Source organism: Kryptolebias marmoratus, linkage group LG19 (assembly GCF_001649575.2).
Source record: "Kryptolebias marmoratus isolate JLee-2015 linkage group LG19, ASM164957v2, whole genome shotgun sequence".
Taxonomy (NCBI): Eukaryota; Metazoa; Chordata; class Actinopteri; order Cyprinodontiformes; family Rivulidae; genus Kryptolebias; species Kryptolebias marmoratus.
In genome coordinates this window covers 18,308,303-18,323,889 of record NC_051448.1, presented here as the reverse complement: position 1 = coordinate 18,323,889, position 15,587 = coordinate 18,308,303, and the positions used below count along the sequence as shown (strand labels likewise).

General features: G+C 41.5%; 1 protein-coding gene across 1 annotated transcript; it reads right to left on the bottom strand.

Annotated features, from left to right (window-relative positions):
* Positions 1–276: 276 nt before the first annotated feature.
* Positions 277–10,810, bottom strand: psmc1b (proteasome 26S subunit, ATPase 1b). The gene is made up of 11 exons (XM_017409263.3): positions 10,731–10,810; positions 10,169–10,222; positions 9,232–9,328; positions 7,560–7,684; positions 7,279–7,464; positions 7,017–7,145; positions 6,772–6,868; positions 5,303–5,492; positions 3,159–3,310; positions 2,602–2,756; positions 277–569 (listed from the first exon to the last, which is right to left on the bottom strand). Exons 1-11 carry the CDS (start codon positions 10,731–10,733, stop codon positions 435–437), a joined length of 1,323 nt encoding a protein of 440 aa, XP_017264752.1. The 5' UTR covers positions 10,734–10,810; the 3' UTR covers positions 277–434.
* Between the last annotated feature and the right edge of the window lie 4,777 nt (positions 10,811–15,587).

Below are 15,587 nucleotides of genomic sequence, written 5' to 3'. Positions count from 1 at the left end.
TTTTTTTTTAATTCTCTCTTAAAAGCTGCTTCTGGATTCATTATCTGATTGAAAAAAACAAAACAAACGAGGCATGTGAATGTGTGCCGTCGTCGTTTCAAGCGCTTCGGGACGGACGGTTTCGCGGGGAACCCCGAGCTTCCTGGTCACACGAGGGCCGAGCGCTTGCGTCAAACGGTAACGCGTCCGATAGCGGCGACGAGCTCGGTTTTGCTGAAATCCAACAGGAAGTAGACTGCTGTGAGCAAATCAAGCCGTTTAAAGTGATGACCAATACAGGATTTGTGTTTTTTTTATTTTACTGCTTTAATACACAACGGTAACAAGGATGAGAGAGGGAGTTAAGCCACACATGCACAAAATATACCAAAAACTCGTCCAACGTGGTGCTAAATCAGTACGGGCTCGAGGGGGAAGAGACAAAAGTTTGAGGATCAGAGGTACAGCCCCTCCGGCGTGCCCTCCTGCTTCTTGTACAGGACGTTCTCCTTGGACTTTTTGAAGTCTTCGTTGGTGACTTTCATGCGGCGCTCTCGCAGCGCCATGAGGCCTGCTTCTGTGCAGATGGCCTGAAGGGTGGAAGAGAAGAGGAGAGGAGGGAGGGGAAGAAAAAAGGAGGAACAAGTGTCAAGCTTGAGCTGAGATTTATTAAACCTCTACGTAAAAAGAGAATAAAGCTGTTCCTGCACTCTGTGGAGCTAAAGAAAAACTGTTCTGGTGGCTCATCCTTTCTATAAAAATAAAAAAAATCGTGACGTCGCTGATATCCGTTCTACTAGACTGCTCCGTGCTGACCGCAGATCAGTTACGGCTCTTTATTTATTGTTTTTTTACAAAATGGACTGGTCTACTCTGCACACACTGAGCCCAGGAACCGTTTAAACTGTTCTCAGGATTCCTACACGTTTCCAAATTCAAACTTAAAACCTTTTGGAGTCACAGATTTACAAATTGTTTTTGTAAATTGTAAACTGAGCCATTTTTGACGGAACGTACGGTACAGACTGTACACAAAGGATAAATGGTGGGAGGAACGCTTGCTGATGTATTTTAGTGATGAGTTCGTGGTCCTAAGTTTCAATTCAGAGTCAGATTTCTGGAGCGGCATATCAGCTGAAGTTGCATCCCAACATAATACAACCTGAATCCCCACCAGACTTATTCAGACTGGAGAAATACTAAAACTGTTTCCTTCACACCTCTGCATTTAAAATCCCATATCCCCCCCGCATTCATTAATGTTCTTTAACCTTTGATCATTGAAATGGTACGGAGGACAAGAACATATACTCGTGCTATGTGACCCAAATCTAAACTCATTTAAACAGGAAAAACAAACTAAAAAAGATCTAACTTTACAAATTGATTAACAAAGAGTCCCAACACTTTCCTTAGGAAAGCACTAACTTATTCTTTCATTCTTAAATAGCATTAAAAGAATCGATTCATACAAAAAGTGGGAATAAGCATCATCTTTGGTATCTATATTTTCATTATTAATGTATTTTTTTACATTTAGTTATTAAACAATCCATCCACTCTGAGCCATTAATGACGTCAAAACACTCGTTAATGTTAATACCTGTAAGCTTTTTTAAAATTTTTGGATGTGGGAAGAGTTTCGTCATCATTTGATATTCTTTTCTGTGTTTCGTCACAAGCCACTAGAGGGCAGCAGAGATGAAGCAGAGCTCTAATGAGCGGCGGACACAAACCTGTCCATCATTTACGAAGTTAGCCTCGGTAGTTTTCTCTAAACACGAGCTGAAATAGAAAATAACCAATTTGCCAAGACTTCGTGGGTCTCGGAAGCAAAAGCCAGAACATTTCAGAATGAAGGAATAAACTCAGGTGAAGAGAGGCGGCCTGAATAAACGAACCGTATTGTTGTGATTTTATCAAATGGAAACGGTTCCTGTTTTAAGCCAGGCCGACTGTGAAGGTCGGTGTGTGTGTGTGTGTGTGGTCGACAGGAACAAAATGAAGGTCAGCCCTTAAATAAAGCTGGATGTGGAAGCGGAGAAACTAGATGATAAAAGCCTGCCTGTCATAATAAAGTACACTGTTAGCGCCGCGAGCTAACCACTGTAGTAAAATAATCCAGGTGTTTGTGTCGTACTGGATGTCAGAGGGACATCTTATCTTCTGATAGTAGTAAATGGACTGGACTTATATAGCACCTTGTTAGCCGACCAGGCCGCTCAAAGCGCTTTACTACACCATCTGTACTCTCATTTCCCCATCATACAGCTCTCTGTTACAACTCTGTAAAGCTAATCTGAATGAATCAGGGCTTTAGATCACATTCATACACCGATGGGGGTCATCGGAGGGAATGAGGGGTTCAGGGACACGTCGACATGCGGCACGCTGATGGAATCGAACCTCCGACTCCCTCAGTGGAGGATAACTGCTCTGATCACTGATCCACAGCCGCCTCAAATAGTGATTTGATGCAGCAGGTCTTGTTAGACTTCGTGGAGACACTCGAGTAAAGCTCCAGTTTTAGAAAAACGAGGGGCTCAATCAGAATGAAGTTCGTCTCAGTTTCCATTTAAAACAAAACATAAAAAAGACAAATGTTAGAAATCCCCCCCTTGCCTTGATGTCCGCTCCGGATAAGTCGTCTTTCGCCATGATGAGGTCGTCGAGGGTGACGTCGTCCGCCACCGTCATGCGGCTGGTGTGGATCTGGAAGATTCTTCTTTTGGTCTTCTCGTCCGGGAGAGGAAACTCGATCTTCCGGTCGATTCTCCCTGAAGACGACAAAAACCAAAGCTCACATCTCTCTGTGGACGTTCTGCCAGGATTATAGTCCTATAGATGTAAATAATCTGTGATCGGTAACCTATTATCTGAAAACTAATCCTAATTTGTCCTTTTATGAGAAAGACGGGAGGAAAACAATCTTTTTACATTGTGAAGTGAATTTAATGTCTTTCTAACAGAGAGAGATTATAAACACTCCCTTCTGAAAGCAGAACAAAAAACCCTGACATTTCAATTTCCCCTGCCTGCCATGACTCAGCAGAATACAGCCATCTCCCCCCCGCCCCGAGTGCCAGACAGATTTACAGCACTGCAGATTCGCCAGCGGACGCAGGATCAGAGGGAGATCCGGGGCCGAGGCGAAGGCGGCCGAGGAGGCTCCGACTGACCAGGTCTGATGAGAGCCGGGTCCAGCGTTTCTATCCGGTTGGTGGCCATGATGACTTTCACGTCGCCCCGGGAGTCGAAGCCGTCCAGCTGGTTGAGCAGCTCCAACATGGTCCTCTGGATCTCCCGCTCGCCGCCGGAGTTCGAGTCGTACCTGGGTGCAAGACGTGCGTTTAAAAAAAAAAAAAAGTACGAAATCCACCACGAGATCTTGTTTTTTTTTTTTTTTTTTTCTCCAGGATTTTTTTTTCTTCAGGATGTCAGGGAGTCGGACCGCGTCGACGTAGTTCACAAGTTCCAAAATTACAACCTGTGTCTTTTTATACGAGTTTATAAACATCTGCTTTCAGGAACAAAAGCTCCCAAAAATAACAAACTGTAAAATAAAACAGCATCTTAAAAGGGATATTCCGGCTATTTGGAAGTGGGGTTCTGTGGACAACCTACTTGAGCGAACAGTTAATATCTTACCTATTGCACCCGTCGGCTGAGGGTAATTCTGGCTGGACTGATGAGCGAACGGCTAGTCTGAGCGGGGCCAAGACCAAAGCGGTTTGCTGCCATCTTAAAACAACTCCAATAAAAATAACCACGCAGGTTTACACAAATGACCAATTACTGAGAAACACACGGTGGTGTAGAGGTTAAGAAAATGATGAATAATTTTAGGTTAAAGACGTTTTATTTGGCACTTTGATCTTAGCCCGGCTCAGATTAGCCATTAGCTGGTCAGTGCTGTTGGGCTTAGACTCTATTTCTCCAAACTGAGGTCAATCAAACAGGCATTATTTGTCAATAACACAACCCCACTTTAAAATGGTTGGAATATCTCTTTGATCTGCCCTCTGATCCTGAAACAGACTGGTCTTACTCAGCTGTAACAAATAAGCTAAAAGCTGCAAGCATCAAAACTTTACGGTCCACACTTTCCAACATTTGATGTGTCAGAACAAATGCAACAACAACAACAAATACTTCATCTCAACATAAAAACTGAGGGAGAACTTCAAAATATGAAGAAATTTCTTTTAATTTCTACTATTTAACCAAGTTGTTGGAATCTTCTCCATGAGAGGCAAACCCTCCTGACCTACTGGCTGTGTAACCGCTCCATGTCCGCTTTATTCGTTTCATAGTTTGTTCTCTGCAGGGGTGAAAACTCCAGCTGCAGATGTTTGGACTGATAGTTTACCTGCTGTAGTGCTTTAATACAGAGGTCCCCAACCCCCGGGCTGCGGACCGGTACCGGCCCATGGGTCATTTGGTACTGGGCCACACAGGAAGAATAATTAACTTACAGTATTTCCGTTTTTTTAATTTTTGGAGTCTGAACGACATTTATTTAGAAAACTGACCGGATTCTCTCCACTCCATCCGTCTCTGACTCACTCTTGATGCGTGTCAGAATGCTTATCTAGGTCACGTGATCCGTTACCGCTAAAAACAAACCCAAGCAGCAAAATGAATAAAAAACTAACGTCTCTGGAAGCCCTAGATGGGACCGTCTGGTTACTGAGAAACAGGCTCAGGGCTCCCACTGATTCAGCGTTATGGTGAGTTGTATTCTTCGTGCACTTTATATTTGTGGTGTGTCTTATTTTAAAGTTTAAACGTCGCCATATTGACCAGAGAACATCAGGGGGAGGAGAGGCTGTTATTCAGGTCGATAACGCAGCTAACAAAGCTGCGAGGACACGTTGGATTTAACTTTATTATGTTTTAAAAAATATCCCGTCTTCATGCCGCTCGTATCATTTTATTTTGTTGTATTTTGTTTATCCGCCACACCTTTAGAGGCCGGTCCATGGAGCTAAAAAGGTTGGGGACTGCTGCTTTAATACATTGTCAGGTAAATACCCAAATAAAATATATATATATATATATATATATATATATATATATAAATATATATATATATATATATATATATATATATATTTTTTTTTTTTCCACAGGAGCGAGTCACCTTGTAATGTTGAGAATTAAAAATAAACAGAGCCTTTCTTTTCAGACCCAGCACATAATAAGTAATCCAGCACCCTGACAGCAGCCATCGACTCCTCGGCACAGCGGGGTGACTCATTCTCACAGCTCCGACGTGTTCGCTCTCTCGGTCCGAGCCCGCTCGAAGCAGGACTTCGTGTACCTCTTAGTGCCGATGGCATCGATCTCGTCGATGAAGACGATAGAGGGGGCGTGCTCCTCGGCCACCCTGAACAGCTCCCGCACCAGCTTGGGCCCGTCTCCGAGGTACTTCTGGATCAGCTCCGAGCCCACCACGCGCAGGAACGTCGCCGACGTCTGATTGGCCACGGCCTTGGCGAGCAGCGTCTTACCTGGGGCGAGAACAAACGAGACGAGGCTCAGAGCGGGGCCACTCTTCCATTCGTTCAACGTGCGTCGATTAACGCACGGTCTAAATGCCACTGATTGTTTGAAATGTTAAATATGCATCCCACTTGGGTGAAGTTTCTGATTTCCTTATCAATTTTTGACGTTTACTGTAAATGTAAAGTACAGAGGAGACAGAAAGGAACAGACAGAAATTAGACTTTGTTTTTAAGGAGGTTACGATCAGAATTACTTGGTTCAAATGTTCTTCCAAACAACACAGGGTTCATTTTGCGAAACTGTTCTGATTCAGAGTAAAAAAAAAAAAGACGACGCATCAAATACGATAAATGACAAACGTTTCGCGATACAGCATGAATTTTTACACGCTGTATTGCAGCGCTGAATTTTACAGCACAAACAAAAACACTGACTGTATTAAAACCGCTGCGCAAACACCGAGTCATCCCTCATTTTTATTTTTATTTAAGTGACCAGGTTTTAGAGGGAGAACAAAATTAGAGTTGATTTAAAACATGACCATTTTTTATACACAATAAATGTGAAAAGCACTTTGAAAAGATGTTTTTCTATATTCTATGTGTGCATCCTTTTAAAAACTGCACAGGAAGCCCCCGTTACCCCTCCCTAAATTAAGTCTGCTTCTCATGATAGGATCATATTTGATCAATCATGCCAGCTTAAAACACTAAAGACGTTTTCCTGGTGAATATAATGTTGGATTAAAAGTAAAATGTAATCTCATGTTACATACGTTTATCAAACTGACTTCTAACCAGTTTCTCTGAACCCAAATCTTTATTTTTCCTCAAAATACTTCTCCTGCTACATCTTTTAGACGAGAACCACAAGGGAAGTGTAAACACGTCCTTCTAATCCTTAAAAATTACCGATTACAGATCGTAAAAAAAGAAGAAATGAATAAAGTCAAGTGTTGTCGATGTAAACATATATGTGGGTTCACGAAGTAATTCTTTACTGAAGGGTGCTGGTTTCAGGGCAGCAGAAGCAGTCACGGCTCTCTTTTCCTTCCCCGCAGTAACACATAAATACAGGCCGCAGAGCCGAACGGCCTCTAACCGTCAGGATCTGCTCACGGATAAAACGACAACAGAGCTTTTTTGATTTCGCTGATCTGTCAGAAGGCTTGCTGCTCCCGGTTAGTGTCAGTTCGGTCACAAATAGTCAACCGGCCCGACAATCATGCTGTTGTGACTTACAGGCAAACAAGCAAGCGCCGCCAGAACGGTTCCAGGAACTAACCTGTGCCCGGTGGTCCGTATAAGATGACTCCCTTTGGAGGCTTAATGCCCATTTCTTCATAATATTCTGGGTGTGTGAGAGGCAGCTCCACTGACTCCTGTCAACAACAACAGAAAGCTTCACAGTCAGGCTTCGTGAACACAAAAAACAACCAACACGACCAGTTCAAAGAAGCCGCTTGCTGACAGATGTACGACTTGTAAGGAAGACGACGTGTCCCCCTATGACGGTGTGACGCATCGCACCTTGATCTCCTGGATCTGATTGTCCAGTCCTCCGATGTCGGCGTACGTCTCCTGGGGGGCCTTTTCCACTTTCATCACCGTCACCAAAGGGTCCGTGTCATCCATCAGTACCCCTATCACAGCATGAACCTACAAACAGACACAAGCGTGAGACGGGAAGGCTGTGTCAAATACCCGGACTTGAAAAATAAAGGAACGCCCGTGGTGTCATTGGTCCAGAATGACTCGTTTCTTTAGTTTTCCTTCACAAATGACACGTTACCTTATGGTTGAGCAGCACAGAACAGCCAGGCTCCAGCAAGTCCTTGTCCACAAACGACAGGATGCTGACGTAATGCTCCGACCCCACAGAGGTGGAAACGATGGCGTGGTTGTCGTCGATGATTTCTTCGAGGGTGCCAACGGACATGGGGGTTCCCCGCAGGTCATCCACCTTTGACCTTTCCTCCTGCGTAAAAAAAACAAAACACACCATGATTGGACAATCGCTTTAGCTAGAGTGAATCCCAGAGGGATGGGAGGGAAAAGGGGCAAAGGGACAACCTCCTGCTTTTCTTCTAAGGGTTTCATTTGCTCCTGGTTCCGGATGAACTCCTCCTCCATCAGTAGATAGTCTTTGATCCGTTCCTGCTTCAGCAGCTTCAGACGGCACTGAGTGTGAGGTGTGACTGGAAGAGAAATACGTGCAGGCCGTGAGAAATGTTCACAAACCAACTACATTCAACTGCTGTCATTCAGAAAATGGAGCCTTTACGCACACAAACATCAATGTGCCTTTACAACTAATATCAGACTTTGTTATTTCAACATAAACAATCTTTGGCCATGTACTGCTTAAGCTGAGTTTACGATCAAAACTTATGATGAAAACACAAACTAAACTCTGACACTGATGCTTCCCACCAGCAACCCTTTTAATCCCGAGTAAAGATTTTAATAGAATGGCCTTCATCCACATTCTCATGAAGAGTTGAAATAAATGAGTTGTTTATTTAAGGGGAAAAAATGGGAAAGGTGTTTTGTTTGTTTGTTGAAAGAAAGAATGTCACAGCGAAGTAATGCTGGATGTGAAAAATGTATTTTTTCCCCCACAAAAAATAAAAACAGCAGTAGGTTAAATACTGACTTCAGCTGAATTTGTTGACAAATTACAGTTAGACACAAGTCACCTCTGGGAGTTAGATATCCACTTGAACAGTTTTTTTTTTTAATGCAATTTAATGTGACCCAGGAATGTGGCGAATGGCAGCAGCTCCTTTTAAACAGGACTGGATGTCGTACCAGCTTCTTCTGCAGAATCCCTGCTTTTAAACGGCTACAAGCAGACAAGCTGCAGTTTCATCTGTGTGTGTGTGTGTGTGAGAGAGAGAGGTCCTACAGACTTTATGTCCTCATCTTCTTGGCTTCATGAGTGTTTGTGGGGTTTTTTGCTGCTTATTAACTAAACTAAGATGCGCTTTGTGTAAGAACGAGACGAACACCTTTTATCTACTTAAAACCAAGATCACTTGTTAATCAACAGGCATCCGGAACTGCTGCCTCACAGAAGGATTTGATTGCTGGATTTATTTTGTTAGGTGAGTTTACCACCTCCAATGTTTACAGAATGGTAGCTGCTAGCTGTCTCTACTTGTTGCGACCCCGAGTTTGATACTTCACGCGTCTCCATCTCTCAGCACTTATGACTTAAATGCCGACACATACGGTGGGTCACAGAATATGGTGTGCTGCCGGGCCGCACAGAAAGCCGCTGCCGTAAAGCATGTCGCAAACCCACACGTAAAGCAGCGCCATGTCGCAAAACGGAGGTTCTTCGCAAAATAGTTCTTTTTTCTTATTATTTATCACTTATATAAACTGAATGTATGCAAAGTGACAACACTAATACATTCGTTGTAGCCTTCGTTAGGAAATATTTACATGAATCATTGATACAATTATGATAGAAACGATAGAGATGATAGAAGACAAAATATCACGATAGACACTTTTCTATTGTCCCCACAATATGTATCGTTATATCGCCCAGCACTACCGTGTTTGTTACCTCTTTAGGACTCTTTCTGGTATAGTCCCCTACCTTGTCAAGACCGGCAGTCTATATGGGGACCAAATATGGTAAAATGTAATTTTTGAGTTAGGTGTAAGGTTTAGAGCTAAGGTTAGGGTTAGGTCACAGAAACATGGTGTGTCTGTTTGCACTTTTTGTTTTTACCCAGTGGAAGTTTGCTGGCAGCATCTGGCCCTTTAGTCTTCTTCTTTTTCTTGCCCACTCTGGTGGGAATTGGAGGCTCGTACTTCTTTTTCTTATCCTTCGATTGAAACAAGCAGGACAGTCAACATCCGACATTATGATAGTGAGAAACCTCAACTGCAGTTTATAATGCTCAAATCAAAAAAAAAATGGATGTACAAGTTATTTTACTCATCTCCAGATAATGCAGAATGACTCCAACAATATACATACAGTTTAGGCTGAAGTCGGTGGGATTCATTATCATTTTCTTTTCTAAGTATTTACCGTCTCAGTGGTATTACTCCATCAACTGTCACTAAGTCCTGTTAGTTTTAATTCACCCCTTTGCTTCCAAGCAGACATTTTGAAGTAGTCTTAATCAATAGTTCCTGAGGCTTTTTAGAGACCTTTCAATGTTTTTAGTTTTTTTTAAACTTGGTTTCTTTGTCGCACATGGACTCAGTCCTGGTACCTGAACATATTGTGTATTTGTTTTCTTTATGACTTAAGTCATAAAAAAAACATAGGTTCTGTTTTGTTTTTCTTAAAAACAAACAAACAAAAAAAAAAACATTATTCTGTTGATCATCTTCTTTGTGACAATTTTTCAGGTAACAAAGTTAGTAAAGTCTAAAGAAAAACTTTGGAAGACCTTCAGAAAGCCTGAAGAAATATTACCCAAAACACTTTAAAAGATGACAAGACAGTTTGGCTCCTTGGAAGCAAAAATGAGCTGACTCACAGTACTGTAAGCACAACTATCTAAAAAGTTTTAAAATAACATCCTAAATATTCTGGTCATTTCTTTTATTCGTAAATGTGAATATTATTGGCTTTAATATGAAGTCTTGCTAACAGTTACAAACAAAAAAGGATAATTTGTCTCCAAAAACAGGTCAAATATTAGCAGCATCACCTTGTCATCCTTCTTGCCTCCTCCTGGACCGTGGCCTCCACTCTGACTTTGACCCTAGAACAACATCAGACACGTTTAAATACAAGTGAAATTAAATTAGCTAACAGTGAATCCTTTCTGTCCTAAACGGGGATTTTGTTTCTCTCGCAAAAATCTCCTCGAGAAGCAGTTAGCTTGCAGCTAGTTAACGAGCTTGTTTCGGGTTTAAAAACAACCTTAACAGCAGACATAACTCTCGCAAAAAGGAGCACTTGACAGAATATGATAAAATAAAAACACAAAATGCTGCATCTACAAAATCAATGACAGTAAATAAAAGAAACAGATACGATTTCTGACAGCTACGAACGAGCTAATGGCGCTAGCTTGAAGCTAAAGGTCTGTAACCTGAGTGCAGTTAAGTTGTTACATCACAAATAAAACATAAAGCCGCTTCAATTTACTTACTGAGGCGACTTATAACTTTCACAGCACTATGAGCAAAGCAACATTTTGAAACACTAAGTTTTACTACAGTAAATATACATTTATAAGCGAAAGAAAAAACTGCTTGCTCACTTACCATTGTTGCTTGTCGCCTGAATGTGACGTCAGAGAGTACGGCAACTCTTTAGGACACAAAAACACTGGGCGAGCCGCTTCTCCGGTGGTTGGCGTTAGGTTTATTTGTGTATTTTTAAAAATTTATCCCTAACCCCCCTGGTACCAACAAACAAACAAGCAACTATATAAATAAACAACCTGTTAAGAAGGGTTTTACTGAATGGTTTAAAGTCACACGTGCTTCAGGCAGTGCGCAAAGAACATAAGTGTTATGAAACACAAACAACACAGAAAGACTGCAGTCAGCAGTCGAACCTGAGACCTTTTGTTGCAAGGCAACTAGGCAGCCCTGTTAATTTTTATCTGATATTTAAAGCACATTATGCTCTAACTCGCTAAGGCAACCACTTCAACATCTAGACAGAATAAACACTTTTATCTCTGGCCCTTCTGCTCATTATGTGAAGTCGGTCTGTATGAGCCCCCCCCTTCATCTTGAATGGGTTCTCCTTAATATTAACAACATTTTTATGACAGTTTCCTTATTTTTACAATTGCCTCACAACATAGTGTGGGGGACGTCCTAACCGTTTTTGTAAAATATCCTGCTTTAACGCAAAGCCAAAACAAAATTAACGATTTTTTATTTTGAACGTACCTGGATCTTTTATTATCATTGTTATTATTATTATTATTATTATTCCTATTGTACCTCAGTCTTAAGTCTTGTTTAACGCAGCAGGGAGATACTGACTTTAAAAGGCCAAAACAGAAGATGCAGTTTTACAGGAAAACATTTAGATCAACACTGAGCTGAGTCAATAAAACAGGCTTTCAGCTATGGTTACAGTCTGACTTTAGATTGATCTGATTTATGATCTAGGCTGTGATTTGGCATTTTTATCCCCTTTTATAGGATTGTTGTGAAATCACCTCAAACAACTCCCAGTTGGAGGTGGCCACTAATGCCTGTTGAAGCATAATCTACACACCAAGGATCATATTATGAGTTATTAAAGTGATTTAAGTGAATTTGCAATATCAGGCAGCATTTATAACACATATGTGCACATTCTAATTCAATTTCAAACCCCAATTTTAACAAAAGCCCGATAAAACCATTTACACATGTGAGACTGTAACATTTGTTTAACTACTGGTGTGCCCAATTATGCCTAATGTTATACCTAAATTTCTATTTATTGTATGTACTAAAGTCAAAGTAACAATCTTTACCTAATTTAGCGTCTGCTTGACCACATTATTATTATTTTTTTTTTATATAATGTTCATGTTTTATATAAATTCAGGCAGTTAAGGGTTCTGAATATAATTGCTTTGAGATCATAAGTGCCTGTACATTTAAACAAACAATGTTATTTTCCCTTAAAGACTCTCAAAAAGAGAGTGATTTACATATTTAAAAAAAACAACACAAAAGACAAGGCCCTGTGAATGACAATAAATGAATGAATTAAAACATAATGAATGAATTAGATAAAGAAACATACAACATACAAACATACATCCTTTAATGTGATGTAAACTTGCATTTCAATTTCATTATTTTATTGTATTTTTTTCATGACAATCATATATGATTGTAATGCAGCATTTTTCACTTTACATGCCCCCCCCCCATGGAAAACACTTTACACAGCTCTTGTCAACAGAACAACATCATGTTTTTACATTTTTATTTCGAGTTTCTTTTAAGTGGATACAACACAATTTGCACATTTGAACTTTTTAATGAGCATAACAGGCACATTATTACACACTGTGACTGATTATTATTCCCCAGAGCCTAATTTGCATGTGCTAAACACACTCAACATACGGTTAGCAAAAAAAAAGAATTTAGCCTTTGATATGGCAAAAAGCACAAGATTTCTAGTGCTCCGTTACGTCAAGGCTCTTTCCTGTAAAGAGAACGGAGCAAAGCTGCTGAGATAATGTGGTTCTTTCTTTGCTTTTCCTTCTAAACAAATGCAGTTTTCACTCTGCATAATGAAGTCACACTACGTGACGCTTGAATATCACATCCCGATTTACGGACTTGCTTGTCGTTATCCCTCCCTTGTCACACTCTTGCACATGATTTATCAACAATTTTCACTTGTCACAGTTACGTACATCACTGACGGTACCGCCTGATTAAGCTGTATGTGTTTTTGATGCTAATACTTCCTCTCAGTCATGTCTGAATCTTTAAAGCCACAGAGTTTTGATCATTTTGAACATGTTAAAGGGGTAAATCAAAGTGGGGTCATATGGAGTGCTTTTGAGCAGTCAGTATCTTACCTGCAGTAGACAGCGGTCAGCCCAATCCCAGACTGGAGAATAAGACATTTTCACGATGGGAGTCGAGCTAACAGCTCAAGCTGATACCTCATGAATTTGTTTCCCACGTTGTTACTTCTGCATGAGACAGCTGGACTATTTTCTAAAACCAAACAACGTCACCGTTGTTAGGCAAAGAGTGTGCTCTGAGGCAGCTGAACATGTGCTGCGCCTGACTCCCAGTTCTCTCCTCCAAAGCCCAAAACAACGAGCATTAAAAGAACGAGTGATTAGGAAAATTGTTATGCTAACATAATGCGTTCCTCAGCACACAACACGGGAAGAGTGGATCCACATTGCACTGAGTGAAAATCAGAGTTTCTGTACCATTTCACACTGATATCAGAGGGTGTAAACACCTGATTCCCTGCTCTGTTCCAGCAGGGTAAAACTGTAAATGGCCTGCACTTGTGTAGCGTCAGAGGACCCCAAAGCGCTTTACTCTACAATCAGCCATTCATACACTGATGGTGGTAAGCTACATTATAGCCACAGCTGCCCTGGGGCAGACTGACAGAAGTGAGGCTCCCATCACACCCTCTGATCACTACCAGTAGGCAAGACTTTGCCTACCCAAAGGACGAAATGTCTTGCCCAAGGACACTGGGCAAGACATTTGCCCAGTGGCTTAAAGCAGTGGCCAAACCACTGAGGTGATACACTGGGGTAGCTGATTGTTATCTTGTCAGATTAATTAAAATCAGAGCCTCCATTGCTCGTTATGCAGTTCATCCATTTATTTCTTTGCATCTCGTCTGTGTCCACTCAAAGCACCAGGTTTCTTCAGCGTTCAAAAACTGTTTCCCCCTTCCGGGTGGAACACATACTCACTTTGGAAAGGTTCCTACTATATAGACCATGTGATCTAATACCCATTCTCAGATATATTCATTGATCACCTGCTCCTACAGACATAATAAAGTGTCTTGCCCAAGGACACAATGGCTGAGACAGACCGAATGAACCCCTACCTCCTGAGCCACTGCCGAACCCAGCAGGGAGAGCGACCCCTCGACCAAATGGCTGATATGAACACAAGGCTTCAAGACTGCCACGTTGTCGGCTGTGTCTGAGTCCTGCACCGATCCACCAATAAGAAGTGGACCCGGTGAGGGGGAGAGCAGCGTATTAACCTTCACTGACGACTTAGCGCCTGAAATGAAAGCTACTCCAATGATATGAAAGCAGCTGGGCTACAAGAGCTTTTAAAATCCACAAGAAAACTCTTACAGCTAAAAGGCAGAAACAAAAGTAAAGAAGAAAAAAACAAATACAGCAAGTCAAACCAAACAGTGAAAACACACAAAGAGCTGCCTGGTTACTTTGTACTGTTACAGTTTTTGTGGGCACAGAAAGGAGCTGCCTGTTATTGGCCTCTTTGTACCCACCTGGGGATCTTTTTATACCCAGCTTTATGAACTAATTTTGAAAAACTGCTCAGAATGAAGGGTAGTGCATAAAACTCAATTGCTGACAAATAAATTAAAGCACACAGGGAAACTTATGAGGTGTTTATTTACAATATTTACAATCATATAAAAAGAATAACAGGAGGTGATCTCAAGCTGGTATCACTGGAGAGGAGATGAGAATTTATTCCATGACCGGGTGAGTAATGTCATCTAAAGAGATGAATAATGAATTCAATGACTAACTTGTTTCTTTTTTTTCCTTTTAGGTGCAAAGAGGGGGGAGCAAAGATCTAGGAGCCTAAGGAAATGAGGGGATGGTGTAGGTTGAAGGTGGGCAGGCAGGTAAGTCTCCTTTTATATCACAGAGAACGATCAGCGTTGTAGACTTTTTACTGCAGAGGGGACTCCAAGTGATCAGGGGAAGGAAAACAGACGTGCTTGCTTGTCACAGAAATAGAGAACCTGAAGAAGGAGAAAAATCACAAGCTCAGGTCGGTACAGGTCCACGAGAGTAATATCAAAAGTGCAAAAAATAATTTGTGCAAGCGCAAGGCCACTGGTCACCAAGCAGACTGTTTCGGTTGGAACGCTGGATGGTGGTCTGAGCTGACCTTAGAAAGCTGGAGCTGATGAGATGAGGATGTGCAACTGTCACAATGGCACAGCTCCACCTAGAGGAGAAAACAGGAACAGGAGAAGGGAGGAAAGGTATGAAACCTAACACAGACACAGAGCCTGAATTTAGTTCAGATTAGAGCCAGAGTCTGATTCGTCCGGCCTGAATATGATAAAGAGGATTGAGGACTCAAAGTTGTTGCAGTCGGCATTTGTTTGAAAGAAAGAAAGAAAGAAAGAAAGGTTGGGATTTGGATGAGATTATGGTTAGAGCTGCTGGGTAAGGGAACAGAGAAACGGTTAAATAATGGTAAATACACCGGCAAAAACTGACCACTGCTGAGTATGAGGTTGGAGGTACAACATGGCGAAGGTCCGAAGTAACCTAGAATCCTGTATATGTGCTTTAAAGACAAACCGACTCAACAAAGTATTGCTTCTTTAATCACTTTGTACCCTTTGAATGACAGAAAGTAGATTATGGGAATTACAGATGCGTCACATAG

Excerpts from the sequence above, each read along its gene's own strand:
- psmc1b (XM_017409263.3), bottom strand. Across the intron at positions 6,869-7,016 it reads ATCAGATCCAGGAGATCAAG|GAGTCAGTGGAGCTGCCTCT; the intron begins GTGCGATGCGTC and ends TGTTGTTGACAG. Across the intron at positions 5,493-6,771 it reads ATACGGACCACCGGGCACAG|GTAAGACGCTGCTCGCCAAG; the intron begins GTTAGTTCCTGG and ends TTCTCGCCCCAG.